Genomic DNA, 19,616 nt, shown 5'->3' with positions numbered 1-19,616 from the left:
CCCCTATCTCCCCCAGGCCCGAGCCGCCGCTTCAAGAGGGTCGTGGAGACCATTCAGACCCAGCTACTGAGCACACACGACCAGCCCTCCGCCCAGCATTTGTCAGGTGAGGCGGGGGCTCAGCTTGGGCTGCCCTGCGGGCTGGTGAGCAGGGGTGTGGCCCCCTCCGACGTGCCCACCTCGCTGCCCCCCAGGGGGCAGGGCCCTCCCCGCCGCAGTGGGCCGGCCCGTCTCTGCACACCCAGGGAGGTAGGGCCCAGCACACCACACTGAAAGGCGCCTCTTGTCCACTGTAGAACCCCCCCCGCCAGCGCCAGGACTAAGCTGGGGTGCTGGGCTTAAGGGCCAGAAGGTGGCCACCAGCTACGAGAGTAGCCTCTGACGCTGGCAGGTAAGGTGTCCGGCCCCGCCGCAGGGGCAGGGAGGGGGCTGCGGGCAGAGCCTCTGGCAAGAGCCAGACTGGCCCCCAGAAGGGCACCCCGTGCCCGCTCACACATCCAGCGGCCAGCTCCCGGCCCTGGACAGACCGTCTAGGCCCAGCACCCAGGCTGAGCAGCCGGACACGGGCAGCCTGGCCCCAGGCCGGTGAGAGCAGGCTCCAGAAGAGCAGTGGCCAAGGTCCTGCGGGGAGCCTGCCACCCTCCGGGCTCCCCCAGCCGTACCCTGCGAGGCTGTGGGCCTAGCGCCCACACCGGCTGACACGTGGTGGGGCTACCTGCCACCTGACTTCCCCGTGACAGGCCCGTGATCGTCTGGCCTTGAGCAAGACAGGGGGCGGCCTGAGTGCCCAAAGGAAGAACTCCCCAGCTGGGCCTACGGGGTGGGGGTGGGGGGGGGGGCGGTGGTCACACAGGGAGAAGGGGCTGCCCAGGCCTGGAGGTGCTGGGGGTCCGAGAGCCCGAGGGTCCACGCTGCTCAGCACCTGGTGGGGAGTGGGCTACGTGCCCGCTGCAGGGGTGGGTGAGCCTGTGTAGGGCCGGGTGGGCATGTGCACACGCAGCTGTCCGTTAGCGAGGGTGTGCGGGTCCTGTCAGGATGGTGGTGAGGCCCTTGTTGCCGTGACGGCCCAGTCTGGGTTTAGGGTCTGGGGAGCACGGCAACCAGCACGAGCCCTGCCTCTCTGGGCACCCCCTCAGGGGGCCCCTTTTCCAGCCTGGTGGGGTCCCAGAGGCCAGACCAGCCCCGCTCATCCACCCTGCCCCTGCCATCCTCATTCCATTGTATGTGTTTCACCCTTTTCACCCCCAACGTGTGCCTCCTCACCCCACTGGCGGGTCAGGGCTGGGGTGCCCCCAGCACGCTAGCCCTAAGCCCACGGAGTGGGCTCTGGGAGCCAGGCTGGCACTGGAGGCAGGGAGCAGGGGGGACAGGCGTCAGGTGCCTCTGGCTCCTTGGGAGCCTTCAAGGCCTCCACATCAGAGCAGAGCAGAGCAGGGCTGACAGAGGGAAACTGAGGCCAGGGAAGGACAGAGCTTGATGAGGGAGGTGAGAGAAGGCCAGGGCCCGGTGTGTTGCCCAGAGGGTACCCAGGCCTGCTCCGGGCTGCGTCATTCTGCCCATCAGCCGGCGTCCCTCGTGCCAAGTACCAGGCACAGCAGTGAGCAAGGTGGGCGCTACTCTTCCCCTGGGCTCCACACCCCACCGCAGTCCTGCCCCCGCCCCAAAGTGGGGGCCCCCGTTGGTCCTGACCCCACTCAGCCTTGTGTCCAAAGCTGTGTCCCTGCAAACTCTCGGGTACCCCCTCTGGGCTCCAGGCCCGTCTCCCCTGACCTCCTTCAGGGGGTCTGGGACCTGGGGAGCCTAATCCAGGATCCTAGCCCATGCCCTGGCCCCATCCCTAGGCCTCCTGTACGCTCCCGGTCTGGATGCTCTTGTCTGTCGAGCTCAGTTCTAGAGCCACTGTGAGCAGGGGGCAGAAGTGGGGGCCCCTTAGCTATACGGCCAGAGACCTGGTGGTCACTCCAATTAGGGAAAGGAGGCCAAGAGGTCACATCCCACCCAGCATAGGCCCCTGTGAGAGCCTTGAGGAGCCCTACACTCTAGGCCTCTGGCAGGGCCCCGTCCTGCCCTCAGGCTCTGGTTGCAGCAGGACCCTCCTCTGACCAGGATACTGCCCCACCCCCCTCACTGCCCACAGTCTGAGCCGGCCACACCCCAGGCTCCACCCCCCCCCAAGTCCCACCCAACTCCAGCTGGAACCCACCCTACCTGCCCCAACCCCCCTGCTCTGGGCTCCACCCCTCCCAGCCTCCTCACCTCCTTCTCCAGCGTGCCAGCCCCCCCGGCAGCACCGGCCCCTCCCCCCGTGGCCCCGCCCCCAACACGGGCTCTGCCCCTCCCTGAGGGCCTGGCCAGAGGCTGAGGGCAGTGCCTGGCCTGGGCTCCGAGTGGGAAGACTTTTTCACACGTCTCCCTCCCTCCTTTCTCCATTCTGTGCTCCAGACACCACTAACTGTATGGAAATGATGACGGGGAGGCTTTCCAAATGTGGTAAGAACCCCTCACGCTCACCTGGGATCCCCCAGCCTGTCACCCCCACCTGCAGCCCGCTCCTGGCCGGGTGCTACCCCTGCCACCCTTAGGGCCACCCTGGGGTCCCTGTATACACGTGGGGCCCAGACACGCACACTCGGGCCCCCCCCAGCCCCCCACCTCTGCCAGGAGCAGCCTCGGTCACCCACCCCCTAGGGCACCCACTGGCCCAGCCCTAGGATCCAGGCAGGCCAGGAAGGGAACCCGAGACTCAGATCAGTCAAGGGTCTCCACGCCCCAGGGCCAGCAAGGGTCTGTGTGGGCTCTGGTCTGGGGTCTGGGTGGACTCCAGACCTTGGCCAGGAGGCTGCTGTAAAAGCTTTCTGTCCACTGGAGGGTGGGGTGGAGGAGGGTGCCGTGCACGCACTCCCCTGCCCACTGCTCCGGGCTGGGGGAGTCAGGTTTAAGAGGTAGAGCGGAGGCACCTGGACAGTAGGACAAGGCCCCCATCTCTGCCTTCTTCCTCTGGGATCAGGGCCCCCACTCTGGCTGCCTGCCCCCAGCCCTCCCATACCCAAGCTCTCCATGCCTGTTCACCCATCCGTCCATCTGTGTGTCTGCTGCTGACCTCTGTGTCCTTGCGGGTGCTGCCTGGGCTGGCCGGGGGGCCGGGCTCCAAGCCTCCCGGGAGGAGCGTGGCGGGCACACTGGCTCCAGCCTCCCCAGCCCAGAGAAGCCTCCCTGGTCCCGTGCGAGGGGGCAGCCGGGGGCCCCAGGGTCCTGCTCAGCCCTGGGGCTTGTGGCAGTGGTGGCTTTTCTGCCTCGGTCTCCAGAGTGGGGCTGGCCGGGTGGCCAGGCCATGGGGTGGCTGAGGTGCAGGGGGGCCAGGGCCTCAGGGCCAGGCGCGGTGAGGGAGGAGGGGTCTCTCCACCTGCACCTGCTGCCCCCACCCCTCGCTTGCTGCCCACCTGCCCCCCCCCCCCCCCCCCCGCCTGCCACGCCCGGCTCAGACCTCATCTCGTTGGGTTTTCTTTCTCTCATGGAGACCCTTTCGTTCATTTGTTTGTTTGTTCTCTTTCTCTCTCCTTACCCCCCTTCCTCTTTCTCTTTTTTTTTTTCTTTTTTCTTTTTTCTCTTTTGTCTTCTGTTCTGTGTACCCAGGCAGCCCATTGAGTAACTTCTTTGACGTAATTAAACAACTTTTTTCAGACGAGAAGAACGGGCAGGCGGCCCAGGCCCCCAGCACGCCCGCCAAGCGGAGTGCCCACGGCCCACTCGGTGACTCCGCGGCCGCTGGCCCCGGCCCTGGAGGGGACGCCGAGTACCCAACGGGCAAGGACACGGCCAAGACGGGGCCGCCCGCCGCCCGCCGCGAGCAGCCTTAGACACATAGCCCCCTTCCCCAGCACGGCCCTGACAGTGGCCCCCAAGGCCGCCCCGCCGCCCGCCCGCCCGCCGCCGCCCGCCCGCCCGCGTGGACCCGGGGCCGCGCCCGTCCGCCCGGCTAGACTGTTGCGGAGCCGGGGAGGAAAGGAAAGGGGGCACCGGGGGCCAGCGCCTGCGGCGGGGCCCGCCCGTGCTCGCTCTTTCTCTCACTGTCTCTCTCTCTGCCTGCCTCTGACAACGCCACTGTTTCCGCTCTGATACCAGGAATTATCCCGAAAAGTTAACATGTCACCTCCACGAGGCCGTCCTCTGTGCTCCGCGCCGGACACCGGCTGACCGAAGGCAGCTGCCGCGGACCCGCCCTCTCTCGTCTCCTGCTGCTGCCGCCCGCGGCGAGGCCCCGCCCACCCGCGCGCCGCCCCGCCCCGCCCGCGGCGAGGCCCCGCCCGCCCGCGCGCCGCCCCGCCCCCGCCCGCCCCGCCCGCGGCGAGGCCCCGCCCACCCGCGCGGCGGCTCTGCGCCGGCCGGCCGGCCGGCCGGGCTCCGGACTCGCGGCGACCTCCCCGGCCGGGCCGCGGCGGGCGGGACAGCCGAAGTCAGCCGGCCCGCCGGCCAGCCTGCACGCGGCCTCCCCCGGCACGGCCCCTGCCTGCAGCCGCCCGCCCGCCCCGCCGCTCGCTCGCGTCCACCCGCCCCCTCTCCCCCCCCCCCCCCCACCCCTTCCCCGCTCGCCTGGGGCTGCAGCGTGCTCTCGCGCTTGGCGACCCTGCCTGGCCCGGGTGGACCCTGACCCTGCAGGCACCGGAGCCGCCTGCCTGCTCCACGGCTGGCCGAGATCAGTATTATTTATTTGCTGTTTTAACTTATTGAGTTTCTTTCACTTCTCTGTTCAGGGAAGGGGCAGCAGCAGCGTCCTCCTGCCATCTGTGTGTCTTGGGCAGGGCGGGGCCTGAGGAGGGAGCCGTCGGAGCGCTGGGGGGCGGCGGGGGGCAGGCCGGTGGATGCAGCGCCGGCAAGCTACTGTAAACTTTAAAGAATTCCTGCAAGATATTTTTATAAACTTTTTTTTCTTGGTTGTTTTTGGAAAAGGGTGTGGGGGTGGGGGGAGCCGCTGGGGCAGGGCTAGGTTTTGTGTTCAGGTCTTTGCTCTTGGTTCTTTCTATATACATACACATATATATATTTAAAGAACGGCGCGGTTCGCTCTGTCCCATGTTCTGTCCGGTTACTGTGTAGACGCAACTCCAGTCCCACGGGGTGGGGGGGTAGGGACGGGGCAGGGCGCTGTCTCCTAGCACGATGGCCCTGCCCAGGGCCCCTCTGTCAGGCCCAGGCTGGGGACCATCTTGGTTTTGTCTGAGAGTGGGGATCGGAGGAAGGCCCTGGGCTGGCTCCCACACACGGGACAGCAGAGGCACCGCAGGGTTTTTTACTAAAATGACAAAAAGTAAAAAAAAAAAAGAAAAGAAAAAAAAGTTGGCGGCGTCCTCCGCAGTGTGTGTTCTCTGTACACAGCAAGGTCACGGGGTGTGGCCGCCTCACTCCGTCCCTGTCCCCAGCTTCTGCTTGTTTCTGTTGGTGGGCCCGGTCCCTCCAGGCTGGCACAGGCCCCCGTGGTGTTGAGAGTGCGCGGGGGGCCTGGCCGCTGTTGGGAGGCACCAGGCCAGCGGCGGGCCAGGATGGCAGGTTGTGATTGCATGCCTTCGCTGTAACGAGTCCACTTTGCTTTTGGTGTGTCTTCCGCCTCCCCGCCCGCCCTGCCCCCCTCCCATCGTGGACAGCTTTTAATGCTTCTGTTACATTGACCCCCCCCCCCCCACCACAGGCTGGGATCTCAATACATAAGAAACAATTAAACACCTATAACAGCATAAGCCACGCGGTACAAGCGGGAGGGGCTTCTCCAGAGACAGAAGACACCGAAAGCAATACCTCTTGTTAGCCTTCCTCTTTTGTACTCGGGACACACGCAGACGTCACGGAAACGAACAAGCCCCACCCCGTGTATCCCCTGTCAAATAACTGTGAGCAACCTTAGTTCTGGAACAATAAATTCCTTCAGTAAAAATACCCGACGCCAGTCTCCGTCCAGGAGGGGGTGGGGCAGGGATGTGGGACAACCGGGTCCAGCTCTTGTCCCCCACGTGCATTCCTCGGGGCTCTGCCGGGTGTGGACGCTCCAAAGAGGCCAGCCTCCTGGGCGGAGTTGGGGACTGCCCCCCCAGGCTGCCCCAGACCGAGCAGGGATCACGTGCTGGGCTGGGGGCAGGGGAGGCCCAGGGGCACAGGGGAGCACGCCTGCGGCTGACGTGGAGCACCGCCCTGCCCTGCCGCTGCAGCTCTAGTGAGTGCCAACCCCTGACCCCATGGGGTCACCCTGGCACCTGGAGGATGGACCTTCTTTTCGCTCCTCTCTTGGTAAGGGGCAGATGGAGTGCCATGACCCACAGCCCTGGAAGTGATGGGCGAAGGCTGCTGGCTGGCAGCCCCAGGAAAACCTGGGCTGGCCTCTTCCGCGGAGGGGAGTGGCCCGAGCCGTGCCCACCACGCCTGTCAGCCACATGGGCACCATGACCACGCACCGGCCATCCATCCCCCACCAGCTCCAGGGCTGCCCAGCCCCAGGTCGTGCAGGAGCACTTGGGAGTCTACCACAGAGCCCTGAGGATGGGTGAGGAGTGGTCCCCGACGAGCGGTCCGAACAGAGACCACGACGCCCACGGAGCCCTCCCAGGCCTCCCACACAGGCACCCTCTCCCTGTATGTGAAGATCAGGCACAGCGTGACCGCGTGGGCACGTGGCTTCGTGGCAGGGCCTGACTACACCCAGCTGCCTCCACAGCAGGATCCGGCCGCCACGGCACTGACATTTGGGGCCGGTGGTCCTCTGTGGCGGCGGGGGCTGACCTGCGTTCTACAGAACATCAACACCGTCTCTGCTCTCCCCCTGCTAGATGATGCCTGTAGCCGCCCCCTACCTCCGTGTGACAAAACCACTCCCCGAGGTGGCCACGTGGCCCCTGGTGAGCGGGGCCAGCCCCGGAGCCCACGCTCCTGTGCCCTGTGCCATCTTGCTGGAGCAGAGTGCTGCCAAGGCCCCGGGCGCCTCTGCCAGAACGACGGCCTCCGGCTCGGCTCAAGGCCCTAGACGTGAGAAAGAACCTGGGGTTGCGGAGCTGGGTGGGCTCCTCCTGTGCTGGCCCTGGAACAGCACCGTGCCTCTGAGGGGGGTGGGCGCCCAGAAGGTACTTCCGAAGGGCCGAGGGACCGGCTCCACTGCGGTCACTGAGCTGCACGGTGTCCCATTAGCCGCAGCTCAGAAACAGGCTGAAGGAGGGGCTTCAGTTGCTCCAGGTCAGCTGGGCATGACCACAGAGCTCCCGGGGGCCTGGGCTGCCGGCCGCGGGAGCAGTTTCCCTGACCGGTGGCTCTGCATCCGCTTTACCCAATGAGCGGCGACGCACAGACCTCATCCTCCTCTACTTGGCCCTCTGAACACTGCAAAGCGTCAGCCGTAGCGGGCCACGTGACGGGAATCCCGAGTATCACAGCACGCCTGCCGCCTGCCCACCGCACCCCTTCATCGTGCCACCCCCCTTCGGACGCCAAGCTCCCTCTTGGTTGTAAGAAACAGAAACCAAGGCGAGCGAAGCCAGAGACTGTTAGTATTAATATTCACTAATATAAAGTGTATATAAGGAACTTGCTATGCAACAGACACTGCCCTGAGCACTTACACTGAGCAGTAAGCCAGACGGTCCCCACGCTATTTCTGTAAGATACAAACTGAAACAGGGACTTACACCGGAAGGGAGACGGTGGTGGACCTGGCACCCGGTAAGAGGACGGTCTCTCAGGACTGCCAGTTCTCAGGCACCGACACACGTTGGGGGCCAGCCATTGCTGGCCCGCGGCCCCAGTGAACAGACACATGCCCCGCCCCCCCCCCCCAGGAGCTCTGAGTGCCAGCAGGTGGCAGAGGCAGGGTGGAGGCCCGAGAGGAGGATGTGCTCCGCTCTGCTCAGAGCCTGTCCTAGACCGTGCGTGCTGCCAGCTGCCAGTGGAGGCAGAGGGCCCCACAGGCTCCTAAGCTGTGAGACCGAGCGACTGCTGGTGTCCTGAGGCCTCAGAGCCTGGAGAGGGGGGCGCACCCTCAAAGTCCCGCAACCCAGCTTCAGGGAAGGGTGCTACAGCATCCCAGCTCACACTTCTCCCACGCCAGGGAGCTCACTACCAGCAGCGGCCCAGCCCTCGCCAGTGGCCCCGCCTCTCCCTCGCCCTGCAGCTCAGTGCCCACTCCCCTCTGCCCTCACCCCAGGCTACCAGCCCCACCCTGTGGCTTCTCCCCTCCCCCCACCCCCATGCTTCCCCTTCCTGGATCCACCCCACTCCCCACCATCAAGTCGAATTTCTGCCGGTGTGATTCATCAAGGGCTGGAGGTTAGCAGGGAGCGGAGGAGATGACCAGTGACAGGAAGAGAAAGAACCGGTGGGGAGCATCAGGGCAGTGATGCCGGCCGGAGGAGAAAGGCAGCTGGGATGGACGGAGGCGAGGGAGGCGGCACCTCTGACCCGGGCAGTGCGCCCGCCTGGGGCTCAGGTGGGATGGCAGTCTCTGCTGCTGTCTGTCCAGCTCATCCTGGGTGTCGGGCCCTGGGCTAAGTGCCTTCAGAGGCCATCTCTGTGCGCCCTCAAAATGACCCTCCAAGAGCTCCAGGGCCCCCCTTCAAGATGTACTAGTTTCCCACCTGCCGGAACAAGTGAGCACAAACTTTCAACGCCGATCGTTACCAAGTTCTGCGGGTCAAGAAGTGGGTCTCACTGGGCTACAATCACGGCCTCGCCAGGGCTGGCTCCTTCTGGAGGTTCTGCAGGAGAATCTGCTTCCTGGTCCTTCGCGGCTTCCGGAGGCACCTGCATCCCTTGCGTAGCGCCCTCCTCCACCCTCAAGGCAGGGGCACCAGGCCAAGCCCTCGTCCCGCCCTCCGGCTCTGGTTCCCCTTCTTCTGCCCCCTCCCCCAGTTTTAAGGAATCCTGTGATCACACTGGGCCCAGACAATCTCCGCATCTCAAGCTTATTAGCAACTTCACTCCGTCTGCAACTTTAAACCTTATGCTGTGCAGGTAACATGCTCACAGATCCGGGGGACTAGGGTGTGGACGTTTGGAGGAGACCTCCTTCTGCCCCCTGCAGACGGCCCTCTAGCACAACCACCTCACATGGAAAATTACTCACCCCAAACTTTGAGGTCCCCCAAACTCTCAACAGCATCAAGTCAAGCCCCGAACGTCACCTAAGTCACTCCGTCAGGTATGGGTGAGACTTGCACGATCCATCCCAGGGCAAAACCCCTTTCCACGTGCCATCTTTGACACAGGAAATGCTACCTGCTTCCAGAATACAAAGGTGGGGCAGGCACAGGACATTTCCATCCCCAAGGGGGAAGACAAGTGGAAGGGGAGACAGCGGAAGGAAGTGGGCATCGCTGGGCCCAGCCAGGCAAACCCCACGAGGTGCTGGCAAGGCCTGGGAATAACTTCGTGGCTCAAGGCTCTCCCCTCTGGGCTCGCAGCTCCCCCTGCAGGCCACGCTTTCTTTCAAGAAAGGCAGCCCGGCAGCTGCCGGTTCCCCGTTCCCCTGAGTCTCCTGCCCACGGGGCCGGATTCCCTCCTCCCTAGGCGCCCTCATCCCACCTGGCAGGGTTTCTGGTGCGTGAGATTCTCGAGCACGGCACGGGTCTCCTGTGTACGCCATGGGGATTTGCTCCACAGGACGAGAGGCGCCTCCAGATCCTTCCAAAAACATCTTTTCTTCTGTTTTGGCTTTTGCCGAGAGGAAGGAGGCGTCTGTCCGTCATGCATACAATCTCCTCCGAGTGCCCTCCGCAGGACCGAACGCTCTGACCTTACTCATCTTGCCCAGGTATTAACCAAAGGCTGTCCAGCTGCGCCCTCGACTTGTTCTCTAGAGCACATTGTCTCTGACCATGAACCTGCCGTCCTTTGGCTCGGCTAAGTTCCCAAACCGTCAAGTGCCAGGTCCTTTTGGTTCAAGAGCTCTGCCTTCCGTCTGACTCTCCTCCCCCGTGTCGCCACGAGCAGCAGAGCAGCAGGAAACGACGCTGCGCAGCTACACTTTGCTTGGAAACCTTCTCGGCTACACATCCACGCGGACTGCTCCCAAGTCCTGCTTTCCGACAACCGAGGGGCAGAACTCGGTGGAGCTTTCCATGAGGTAATGCTGCACATCCAGCCTCCGTTCCCGCTGACATGGGCCCTGCTGTTCTGGGCCCTCACCGGCAGCGCCCCACATCCCTGCTTCTGCCAACGGACGCTCGCGCTGGCTCCGGGCAGGCCTCAAGGTGAACTCACCAGGGTTCCTCCATGGTGCCCCTCATTTACTCCTGGGTCTTTGGTAGGGGACACATCAATGTTCGGGCCTCCTACCAATCGTCTTGCTTCAGAAAACCGAGGCTTTTTCTACTGTGCCCCTCAAAATCCTTCCAGCCTCTGCCACTGCCGCACCCCAAGGCCGCTTCTACATTTTATGTGTTTGCTGCAGTAGCACCCCACCCCGGGACCGAAATCTGCATTTATTTCCTGTCCCTGCCGTGGCTGCTTACCACAAACCTAGTGGCTTACGTCGCAGCTCTGGAAGACAGAAGTCCAAGATGGTCCCTACTGGGCGACAATCCGATGTCAGCACAGCTGCTTCTTCCTGAGGCTCAGGGGGGAGAAAACGTTTTCTTCCTCTTCCAGCTTCTCGAGGTGCTGCACTCTGACTCAGGGCCCTTTCTCTCCCCTTCATCGAGCCTCTCCCTCCACTGATACGGAGTCCTGTGTGCTTTCTCACTTTCCGGGAAGAGCTAACGACGGGGTGTGGGCGGGTAAGCGAACGGCTTGTCGGGGCAGAGCGGGGACTCCACTCCGGGTGCGCCCACCGAAAGCTGAGTCCTCAGCACGGAGCCCAGCTGCCCCGGGAGCGCCGCATGCAGCCACTTGCCGTGCGGGCCAAGGAACCAATGCAGAGGCGAGAAGGCTTCCCCGAGGCTTAAGCGGGCCAGGATGTTCTGGCTCTTGCAGCCAAGAGCCAGCCAGCTGGAGGAGAGCACAGGGCACTGCCCTCGCCCTCAGGAGGTGTGCAGACTGCTCCTCATCCTGGCTGCCTGTCCCTTCCTGGGTAGACTTTCTGAGGCCCTGTGCCAGTGCTGTGCCCACGGATCCCACAGCTCTTTCCCGAGTCAGAGCTACACGGACCATGTGTGTCCTGGACAGCTTTCTGCAGATGGAGGTGTCACACACGTACACTCACACGCAGAGAACACGACTCCCACCGTGTACGGGGTGTTGGGGGAAGGAACAGGACAGCCGTCAACAGCCAGAGAAGGCAGTCCCCAGGCCAGATGTCAGGGCACAGCGCCCTCTTCTCTCTCCTCTGCCCACACAGTACCTAGACCGACTCCAGGGTTCAGGTACCCCTTCCCCTTCTGCTCCCCAAGCCTGGCCTTGCCCCTGCATTCATCCCACTCCGGAGCTCTCCCCTAAGCTCACCCCTCGGACCACACTGCCAGGCCAGCGCTAGCCCTTGCAGCAGAGCCCCCGGGGCCAGGCTGGCCAGGAAGCCCCCCCCCCCCCCCACTCCAGAGCACACTCTGGGATCCCTGCCACCTGCACAGGAAGGCACAGCACGAGAGATCACGCACCCACCCCCCCCCCCCTCGCCGACACTCAGGAGACAAGGCATGACCCCCACACCCCCAGCTTCCCGAGGTCCTGCAGGCCCAGGCTGTGGACACGGGTCAGCAGGGGAGCCTGTGGTTGGCCCTGGCAGGAAGAGCCCAGCCTGGGGTGGGCAGAGACCACACGAGGGGGCGGGAGGCAGGCCACCTTCAGTCTGGCACCAGCCCTGGCACTCTCAGCAAGGGTCATCGAGACGCCGAGGATACACACAGGCGCTGACCTGAGAGAATTCTTTTTATTACGACCGACCGAACAGGTGAGCGGAGCAGGGACACCCAGCCTTCCGCCAACAGCCGCTTCTCCACACAGGCCGTCCGTCCGCCCAGGCACCTCGGTCCTAGGCCCAGCTAGTCCAGGGGCCCTCGTGGGCAGCAGGGGCAGGAGAGAGGGGGACATGGCCACAGGGTCAGGGCCCCTGTGGGGCACCCCCGGCCACGCCCACCTTACCCCACCTGCTCTGAGCCGCCAACAGCCAAGATCCAAGCAAGGCCAGGAGAGGGAGGTCTGAGGGGGGGATGGGGCGGAATCTCTAGAATAACCCCACCCTGATGCCAAACCAAAGCGAGCCAGAGTCCCTCCTGGGAAGGAGCCCCGGCTCTCACTGGTGTGTTTCTCTCAAAACAGCAGAGCCCTCAGGGGAGGCGGGGGCAGGCGCCACACGGAAGACCAAGGAAAGGAAAGCCCCACAGGAGAAGGAAACTCAGACCGGCAGTCCCATAAACGCTGTCGAGCGAACGAATGAAATCCGAGGGTCCTTCTTGACAAGCGGCACTCATCCATCCAACAGGACAGCCCCGGCGGGGGCCAGTCCGACGCGCGGCCTGCCGGCGTCCGGGGAGCCCGCGCTCGGCGCGCCCGGGGCCGGGCAGGGGGGGCGGCGTCAGCCTCTCAGACCTCCCGCCGAGCGCGCCCGGGACGTGTGCGCGCACACGCAGGCACACGGACCACCGTCTCTCTGCACACGTGCACGCCTGTCCGGCCGGGGGCTCACCTCTCCTTCACGTGGTTCTGTGCCCCCGCGCCCCCGCCGCTGGCCCCGCCCCCGCCGCCGGCCCCGCCCCCGCCGCGGCCCCCGCCGCCGCCGCCGCCGCCGCCGCTGCACAGCACCTCCGTGAGGTCGTCCATGACGGCGGTGTCTTTGGGGTCGAGCAGGTTGAACTCCCTGGCAAAGAGGATGAAGTGGACGTAGAGTGTGTTCAAGTGTCCGTGCAGCTCAAGGGCCAGGGTCTCCTTGAAGTGGGACCAGTAGATGTGCGCCAGCACGTGGAACAGGTACTTGCAGATCTTCTTCACCAGAGACTCGAAGGAGCTGGGGAATTCCCTGCCTGGGGAGAGAGCCCACCACGTCGGGTCACCGGCACTCCGCTCGGTGGGCCACGTCCCGCCGAGCTCCCACCAGTCTGCAAGGAGCTGGCTGGCGTGGGGTGGGGGGGGGGACCGGCTGTGCAGGAGCCGTCTGGAGGGCCCCCCCTACTTCCCACCTTCCCCCCATCGGCAGGCGCTCCAGTGACCTGTCGCCCCGGGCCTGGCTCCCGGAGCTGCGTGCCTACTGACCCGGCAGGTACCTACTGCTCCGCACCAGCTGCCTCTGCATCGAGGGGCCTGCCTCAGGCCACCCTCAGCCCGGCCCTGGCCCGGGATTACGTGTGCTTCCGTGATGGATGCTCTCGGGGCCCTCGATGGGGCCGGGGCCACGGAGAATGACGGGAACCAAGATGCACGGGACCCTCTGACAGCTCTGTACTGGCCTGGAGCCCCCGCCACAACCGCCGCTCCTTGGCTGGCAGGCCCCAAGTAAGGGGGACTGCCATGGCCCCGGCACACGGGGGGGGTGGAGGGGGTGGCAGAAGCCACGGGTCCCAGAGCCTGGGGTGGGGATGGGGTTCTCGACCCAGGCCGAGCTGACCCTGCCAGAGGACACCTGCCTAGCTTTACAGGCCCAGCCACACGGCTGCCCCCTCCCGACAGGTCTGGCTCTGTGTCCTCTGCGGCCACGCCTGCCTAGTAGGGAGGGGCACCCAGCACCAGGGGAGGGACGTACCGTATTTCGTGGGGAACACGTCCTCATCAGTCACCAGCTTCTGCACAGAGCTCATGACAAAGTCGACGTACTGGGGAGCGGTGCACTTGACCTTCTTCCCCCGCTCATCGTACCAGTAGTACTGTCTGTGGGGACAGAGAAGGCCAGTCACGGCATCACCACAGACACGCAGGCCCCACCCCCAGCCACAGCCTCCTTGCTAATCGACAGGCCCTGGGAGGAGGCCAGCCCTCGATGGGGAAGGGGACTCGGCCCCGGCTGCCACTTGGCACCAGAGCCACCCACTCGGAGGTGGAAGGTCTGGGCTGTGACCGGGGTGTAAGGTGGCACTCCCTGGTACCTGCAGGGAGGCCAGGCTGCATGAGCGCCTGGTGCCGTGTGCCCCACAAGGCCCAAGAACGTGAACAGGCAGGGGAGCTGGTCAAGACGAAGCCCTCGGAAGCTGGAAAAGCTCCCTGTTTTCCCCCAGGAAGGGAAACCCCTGCAAGGCCCTGCCGTCGGTTAGAACGCCCGCCCTGGCGCCCTCCTCACCACAAGGTGGCTCTGCCTCACCCCTATCCTGCCTGCCCAGGCGTCAGTGCGGGTGCACTGGAGCACCTGAGGACATCCACACAAAGCCCTTTTCTGTGTCACTCTGGACAGCCTGCGGGGTCCCTGTGCCAGGAAGTGGAGCCCGGCCTCTAGCGGCCAGGCTGAGGCCCAGGTCTGCAGTGAGATCCGGAGGACAAGGCCCAAGTGCGTGGGCAGCAGCACAGACACCTGCTCCACCCATTCCCCACGCCCCACCCCACCCCCTGTCCCCCACGTGACGGCAGATGCACCTGGCCACAGGTGCTGGCATCGGAGAACACAGCTGACCCCAGAAACTGGGAAACAGGTCCCCACAACATGCAGCCCTGAGACACTGGCTCCTGAGGGATGACGAGGACCGCCCCGTCTGGAACCAAGGAAGATGAGATGCTCCGTTTCTGACGTTCCTCTTGTTTGTTTTCATTTTAAATCACCACGCAGGAAAGATGACCTGGTGGCATGTGGTCCCGTGCTCCTCACCCATGCGGACGGCTGGGTGCCTCCCACAGCCGGACACAGCTCATGCTGCCCTCCTGCCACGGCCCCTGGTCAGTCCCCCCCGCACACCAGCGATGTCCCCCGGGGACGCCACGTGGCATCCTGAGCTGGGGGGTGACCCGGCCACGTCCGTGCACACATCTGCAGCCCCTTCCTTCTTACGCTGAGACGTGCTCCTGTGTGGAAGTGCTGGTGTGTCCAGCCACTCACCTGCTCAGGCACCGGCTTGTCCCCGGCTCGGGGTGATGACGGTTCAGGCTGCGACACGCACTCCAGGACAGGTTCCTATGGGAGCACAAGCTCTCACTTGTCTAAGGCGGACACTCGGGACCGGAACTGCCAGGCCCAGGCAAGGGGAGAGCGCCCCTTCCGAAGAAGCCGCGAAACCACTCCCGGACTGGCTTCCGTGTCCCTCCGCGGCCCTGCCGCACACAGCGTCGCCGGCGCTGGGCCCGCCAACGCGGGCTGTGACTTCTGAATCCCCATCCACCTGCTGCTTGAGGGGCTCATCTGCTCTCCTGTGTCTTCTCTGCTGGCCTGTGTGTCCAGGCCCGGGCCCACCGGTGACCAGGCTGTTTTCCCACAGACGAGTTGTGAGGCTTCTTCACACGTTCTGGGCCGAGTCCCTTCTTGGGTACGTAGTCTGTGGTTTGTCTTTTCTTCCTTGTGATAGCGTCCTTCTCTGAGCAAAAGCTCTACATGCTGATTATGCTCAAGTTACTGATTCTGTTTCGTTAACAACCATGCCTTGTGTCACAGCCAAGAGCTCTTCACCTGATGGTACGTCACGAAGATTTCCTCACTCTCTTTCAAAAGTTTCACAGTTTTACAATTTAGAATCATTTGGAGTTGCTTTTGGCATGGAGTGCCGGGTTTGGGTCAAGATTCACTCCCCCACCCCCCACAGATGACTGTTTTTTCCAACAGCTTTGGTTGAAAAGACTAATCCTTCTGCACCAAATTTCTTTTGCATCTTTGTCAAAAATCAAAGGCCCACATCTGTGTGGGTCTATGTCTGGACTCGGCTGTCCCCTTGACCTGTGCATCTGCTCCTCTGCCACACCGTGTGTCTTCGGTGCCGTGGCCTTACAGCGATTACAACTGGGTGGTGGGATCCTTCCAGCCTTCCTGCTCTTTCCCCAAAACCGTTGTCGCTGCGCCAGCGGCTGCGCCCCTCCACGTGTCTCAGCCAGCTCATCGGCACCCACGACGGCTCTGCTGGGGCTCCGACGACGAACGAACAGGGCGGGCTGAGAGAGCTCCCCGTTGGAGCTTGTCAAGCCTCCCAGCCCACAAGCGCGGCACGCCTGCCGCTGGCGCAGGCCTCTGACCGCGCTCACCAGCACCTGGCACTTTGCAGCGTGCACACCCGAGTGTACCCCGAAGCACTTGGCTGTTTCCGGAGCCGTCCGGAAAACTATCATATTTATGTCCATAAGAATTTGCGATGTTTAATATCTGCTGAGTTTATGCTGACACCCCCTTCACTGCTTACAGTGATAATCTGCACCTTTCTCTTTGTCAATCTTGCTAAAGGTTTATCAATTTTATTGATCTTTTTAAGAAGATCTGGCTTCTGGTTTCATCGATTTTCCTGTTTTCAGAAATCACTTTTGATCGTTTCTGTTACTTCCTTTCTTCTGCTCAATTGGGGTTTATTTTGCTCTTCTTTTTCTAGTTTCTTAATATGGAAGCTTAGGGTACTGACTTGAGATCCTTCTCCTAAAGTAGGCACGTACCCACAACTGTCCCTCTAGGCACGGCTGTAGCTGTGTCCCCTCAAGTCCGGTGCGCTTTCATTTGTGTTCCGTTTAATACATTTCTAATTCTGAGACTTCCTCTCTGATCCACGGATTATTTAGAAACATGCTAATTTCCAAGTGTGACTCATTCTAGTTTAACCCCATGACATCAGATGACCGACTCAGCACGATTCTGATTCTTTCAAGTTTGCGAAGGGTTGTTTTGTGAGCCAGGATGTGATCTATTTTGGGGACTATTCTGTGTGCGCTTGGGAAGAATGCGCTGCCGAGGGTGAAATGCTCTCCAGTCCATCCAGTCCAGCTGGCTGGCAATGCCAGTGAGTCCATGACCTCGTTGGCTTACTGTCTACCAGCCCTCTGCCTCCAAGACAGGAGCACTGAAGTCCCCTACTCTGATTTTTGTCCGTTTCTCTCAGTTCTGTCCACGTCCTCTAGGGAAACGCTGCTGTCTGGTGCATACACATTCAAGATCGATACTCCTTGATGAATTGACTCTTTTGTAAATATGCAGACTTCTTCACACCTCATCATTGACTCTGCTCTGAGGCCTACTGTGTCTGGGATTAACAGACACTCTGGCTTTCCTCTCACTAGTGTTTTGCTGATACATCTTCTCTGTGCTTTTAGTTGTGATCTACTGATGTCACTGGAAGTAAAGTGAGCTTCCTGTAAACGCTGCTCAGTTGGCTCATTCTCACACAGTGGGGTGTGCGGTTTCGCCTTCCGTGGGGCCAGTCCCTCGCGGTGACCCACCATCCAGAGGCAGACGCTGCTGCTCCCCACGCAGCGGCAGAAGGCAGAGAAGCGATCCAAGGCCACGTCACGATGCCCGCGCCGGCCCCTCACTTCTTCTCCCTACGCAGCCACTTTTTCGTCTCGCACCATCACAAGAAGAATGTGGGTACAAGCTGAGAGACAGAGCGAGCACGTTCACGTAGCTTTTATTGTAAGATACTGTCACGACGGTCCTATTTTATTATCAGGTATTGTTGTTACACTCTGTGCCTCACGCATAAATTACATTTTGTCACAGGCATGTGTGCACACGCAGGGGTCAGGCTGGTCTGTAATTTGAGGCCCCCGATGGGGGCCCAGGGGCACGGCCCTTGGGCACAATCTCTGCCTAGTGATCGGCATGTCTGCACCACGGACGCTCACCATAATTTCTGCTGAGTCTGAATTTAAGTCTGCCGTCTTTCGTTTACTACTTATTCCCTTTGCTTCTCATCGCCCTTGTTTCCTCTTTCCTGACTTCTTTTGGGTTATGTTTTAGTATTTCCTTTCAATTCATCTGTTACGAACCTGGCTAGGTCATCTACACAACTTTTATAGAGGCTGCTCACAGGAGTATAAACTACATACTCAGTCATGCTTTCTGCACTGTGCTGAGAGCACAGCCCCCCGCGGGCCCCTCCATCTGGCCCATCAGACAGGTGTGGCTTCAGGGGCTCGGAGGGCTGGTCCCCAGCCGCAGCCCCCTTGCCCTGGGACCCCCCGCAGAAACTCCCGTGGAGCAGGTGCGCCGGCTGTGCGCGGGTCGGTCTTCCTCCGTGTGGGGAAGGTCTGTACCTCACCCGAACTCCTGAAGGACGGGTTGCCCGAAGGACTCTGGGACACCTGATTTTTCTCACTCTTCTCACTTTTTCTCACCTCCTTTCCTCCTTGTGGCCCAAGGCTTCTGACAAGAGGCACAGGCACCCGCCAATGTCCCTGCAGGCGCTGTGCCGCGGGCTCTGCTCTGTGAAGGCCTTCTCTTCTCGGCCATTTTGTTATGATGCATCTGCCTGTGGGTTCTTTTGTCCTACTTGGACTTCATTCAGCTTCCTGAATTTGTAGGTTTGTGTCGGCCACGCTTGGAAAGCTCCCAGCCGTTATCTCCTCAAATACACCCTCCGCCCGGCCCTTTCTCTTCGCCTTCTGGGACTCCAACGCTACCCTCTGGTCTCCATCCCTAGGGCAGCAGCAGGGTGCAGACAGGCCGCGGCCCAACTCGGGACCCAGGTGGATGTGCTGATCGGTCCCGAGGGAGCAAGCAGCTCTGTGGGGTGACCTTTGGCAAACCTGCCTTTTTCTCTGAAACTAATTTGGTATCAAACAACCGCTAGGAAGGCACTAGAGCACACTAGGTCCTGTGAGTCTGTAAAAACCCTGTGAAGGAGCCACAGAAGGTCGAGAAGAATGAAGAGAAGTGGGCTCAACATTCCCCAGATCCCCAGTCTCACACAGCAGCGCCAACATCCGGGCGCAGGTCTGCCCGACACCAAGCCCTACGCCGTCTCGAGGAGTCTCTTCTCAAACACGGTGATGCCAAAGGGCGCACGGGGGCAGGGGGGAACGGCTTCCCCACCCTCCCACCCTACCGGTCACCTCTGACACTGCCTGGTCAGGCCGAGCCAGCAAGCATCCTACTGAGCACACCACACACACGGCTCTCAAGCAGTGTCCTCGCCCGCCTCCAGCACCTGCCGCTGGCATCACTCTAGCGAGGGCGCTTCCCTCCCACATCGATGTCCTCCTGCCTCAAGCCGACCTGCCCCACCTGCCCCGAGATACCCTTGCCTGTGGCCAGGGGGGACACATGTAATGCCTGGGCTCCCGTCGGTGGCTCTTTCTGGGTGACAGAGTGGAGAGTGTACATTGTCTACGTTTGCTCCCATGTGACCCAGCCCTGAGCTGTGACCTGCTGGGGCCACGAGAGCAGGGCCTGGCAGGGCTAGGAGCCAGCTCAGCCTGCCTACGACTGAGCTGGGTCTGTGCCCAGCAGCCTGGCCAGCAGCTCTGCCGGCAGGATGGGCTCAGGACAGCACAGCAAATGTGTGTTCGCCAGCAGGGGCTAGCGGCTCATGTACGCTTGCATAAGCCCCTGACCTGCAGCCCCGGTAACAAAAAGGAGGCGTTAGAAAGGAGCTTCTGCGCTCGTCCTCAGTCCCAACGGCCCTAGGCTGAGCCCCGGCACACCCGGCCTCTTGTTCAAAGCCCCTTCCATCCCTTCTGCCGTCAGGGGGCCAGCCCGCACTGTGCAGGGACCCTCCCGCCCACACCCCAGTCAGAGCTGCTGCAAGTCCAGTGGGGTGCCTCCCTGCTGAGGGCGCGAATGTGCACGCGCTTCCGGAAGAGAGTGACCAGCACCCAGGCCCACCGAAAAC

The 19,616-nt window shown here is 62.5% G+C and overlaps 2 protein-coding genes across 16 annotated transcripts in view; one reads left to right on the top strand and one right to left on the bottom strand.

Moving 5' to 3' along the window:
* BRSK2 (BR serine/threonine kinase 2) overlaps positions 1 to 4,303 on the top strand; it is a 59,780-nt gene extending 55,477 nt beyond the window's left edge. For 5 of the 11 annotated variants that reach the window (XM_047823997.1, XM_047823995.1, XM_047823996.1 and 2 more), the window contains 3 exons: positions 17 to 106; positions 2,443 to 2,490; positions 3,682 to 4,303. In XM_047823997.1, the coding sequence (XP_047679953.1) occupies positions 17 to 106; positions 2,443 to 2,490; positions 3,682 to 3,857 (314 nt within the window). In that variant the 3' untranslated portion in view covers positions 3,858 to 4,303. Of the gene's footprint in view, positions 1 to 16; positions 107 to 296; positions 392 to 2,442; positions 2,491 to 3,633 lie in introns of all 11 variants that reach the window. The other 6 variants (XR_007144974.1, XR_007144971.1, XM_047823999.1 and 3 more) reach the window with 4 other exon arrangements.
* A 7,516-nt stretch (positions 4,304 to 11,819) lies between these two features.
* Positions 11,820 to 19,616, bottom strand: part of MOB2 (MOB kinase activator 2) — a 74,116-nt gene continuing 66,319 nt past the window's right edge. For all 5 annotated transcript variants that reach the window (XM_047877116.1, XM_047877119.1, XM_047877118.1 and 2 more), the window contains exons 4-5: positions 13,640 to 13,764; positions 11,820 to 12,923 (exon numbers count right to left, since the gene is read on the bottom strand). In XM_047877116.1, coding sequence (XP_047733072.1) covers positions 12,586 to 12,923; positions 13,640 to 13,764 — 463 coding nt within the window. In that variant the 3' untranslated portion in view covers positions 11,820 to 12,585. The remainder of the gene's footprint in view (positions 12,924 to 13,639; positions 13,765 to 19,616) is intronic.

The sequence above is a fragment of the Prionailurus viverrinus genome, chromosome D1 (genome assembly GCF_022837055.1).
Source record: "Prionailurus viverrinus isolate Anna chromosome D1, UM_Priviv_1.0, whole genome shotgun sequence".
Classification (NCBI taxonomy): Eukaryota; Metazoa; Chordata; class Mammalia; order Carnivora; family Felidae; genus Prionailurus; species Prionailurus viverrinus.
This window is presented reverse-complemented; position numbering and strand designations above follow the sequence as displayed.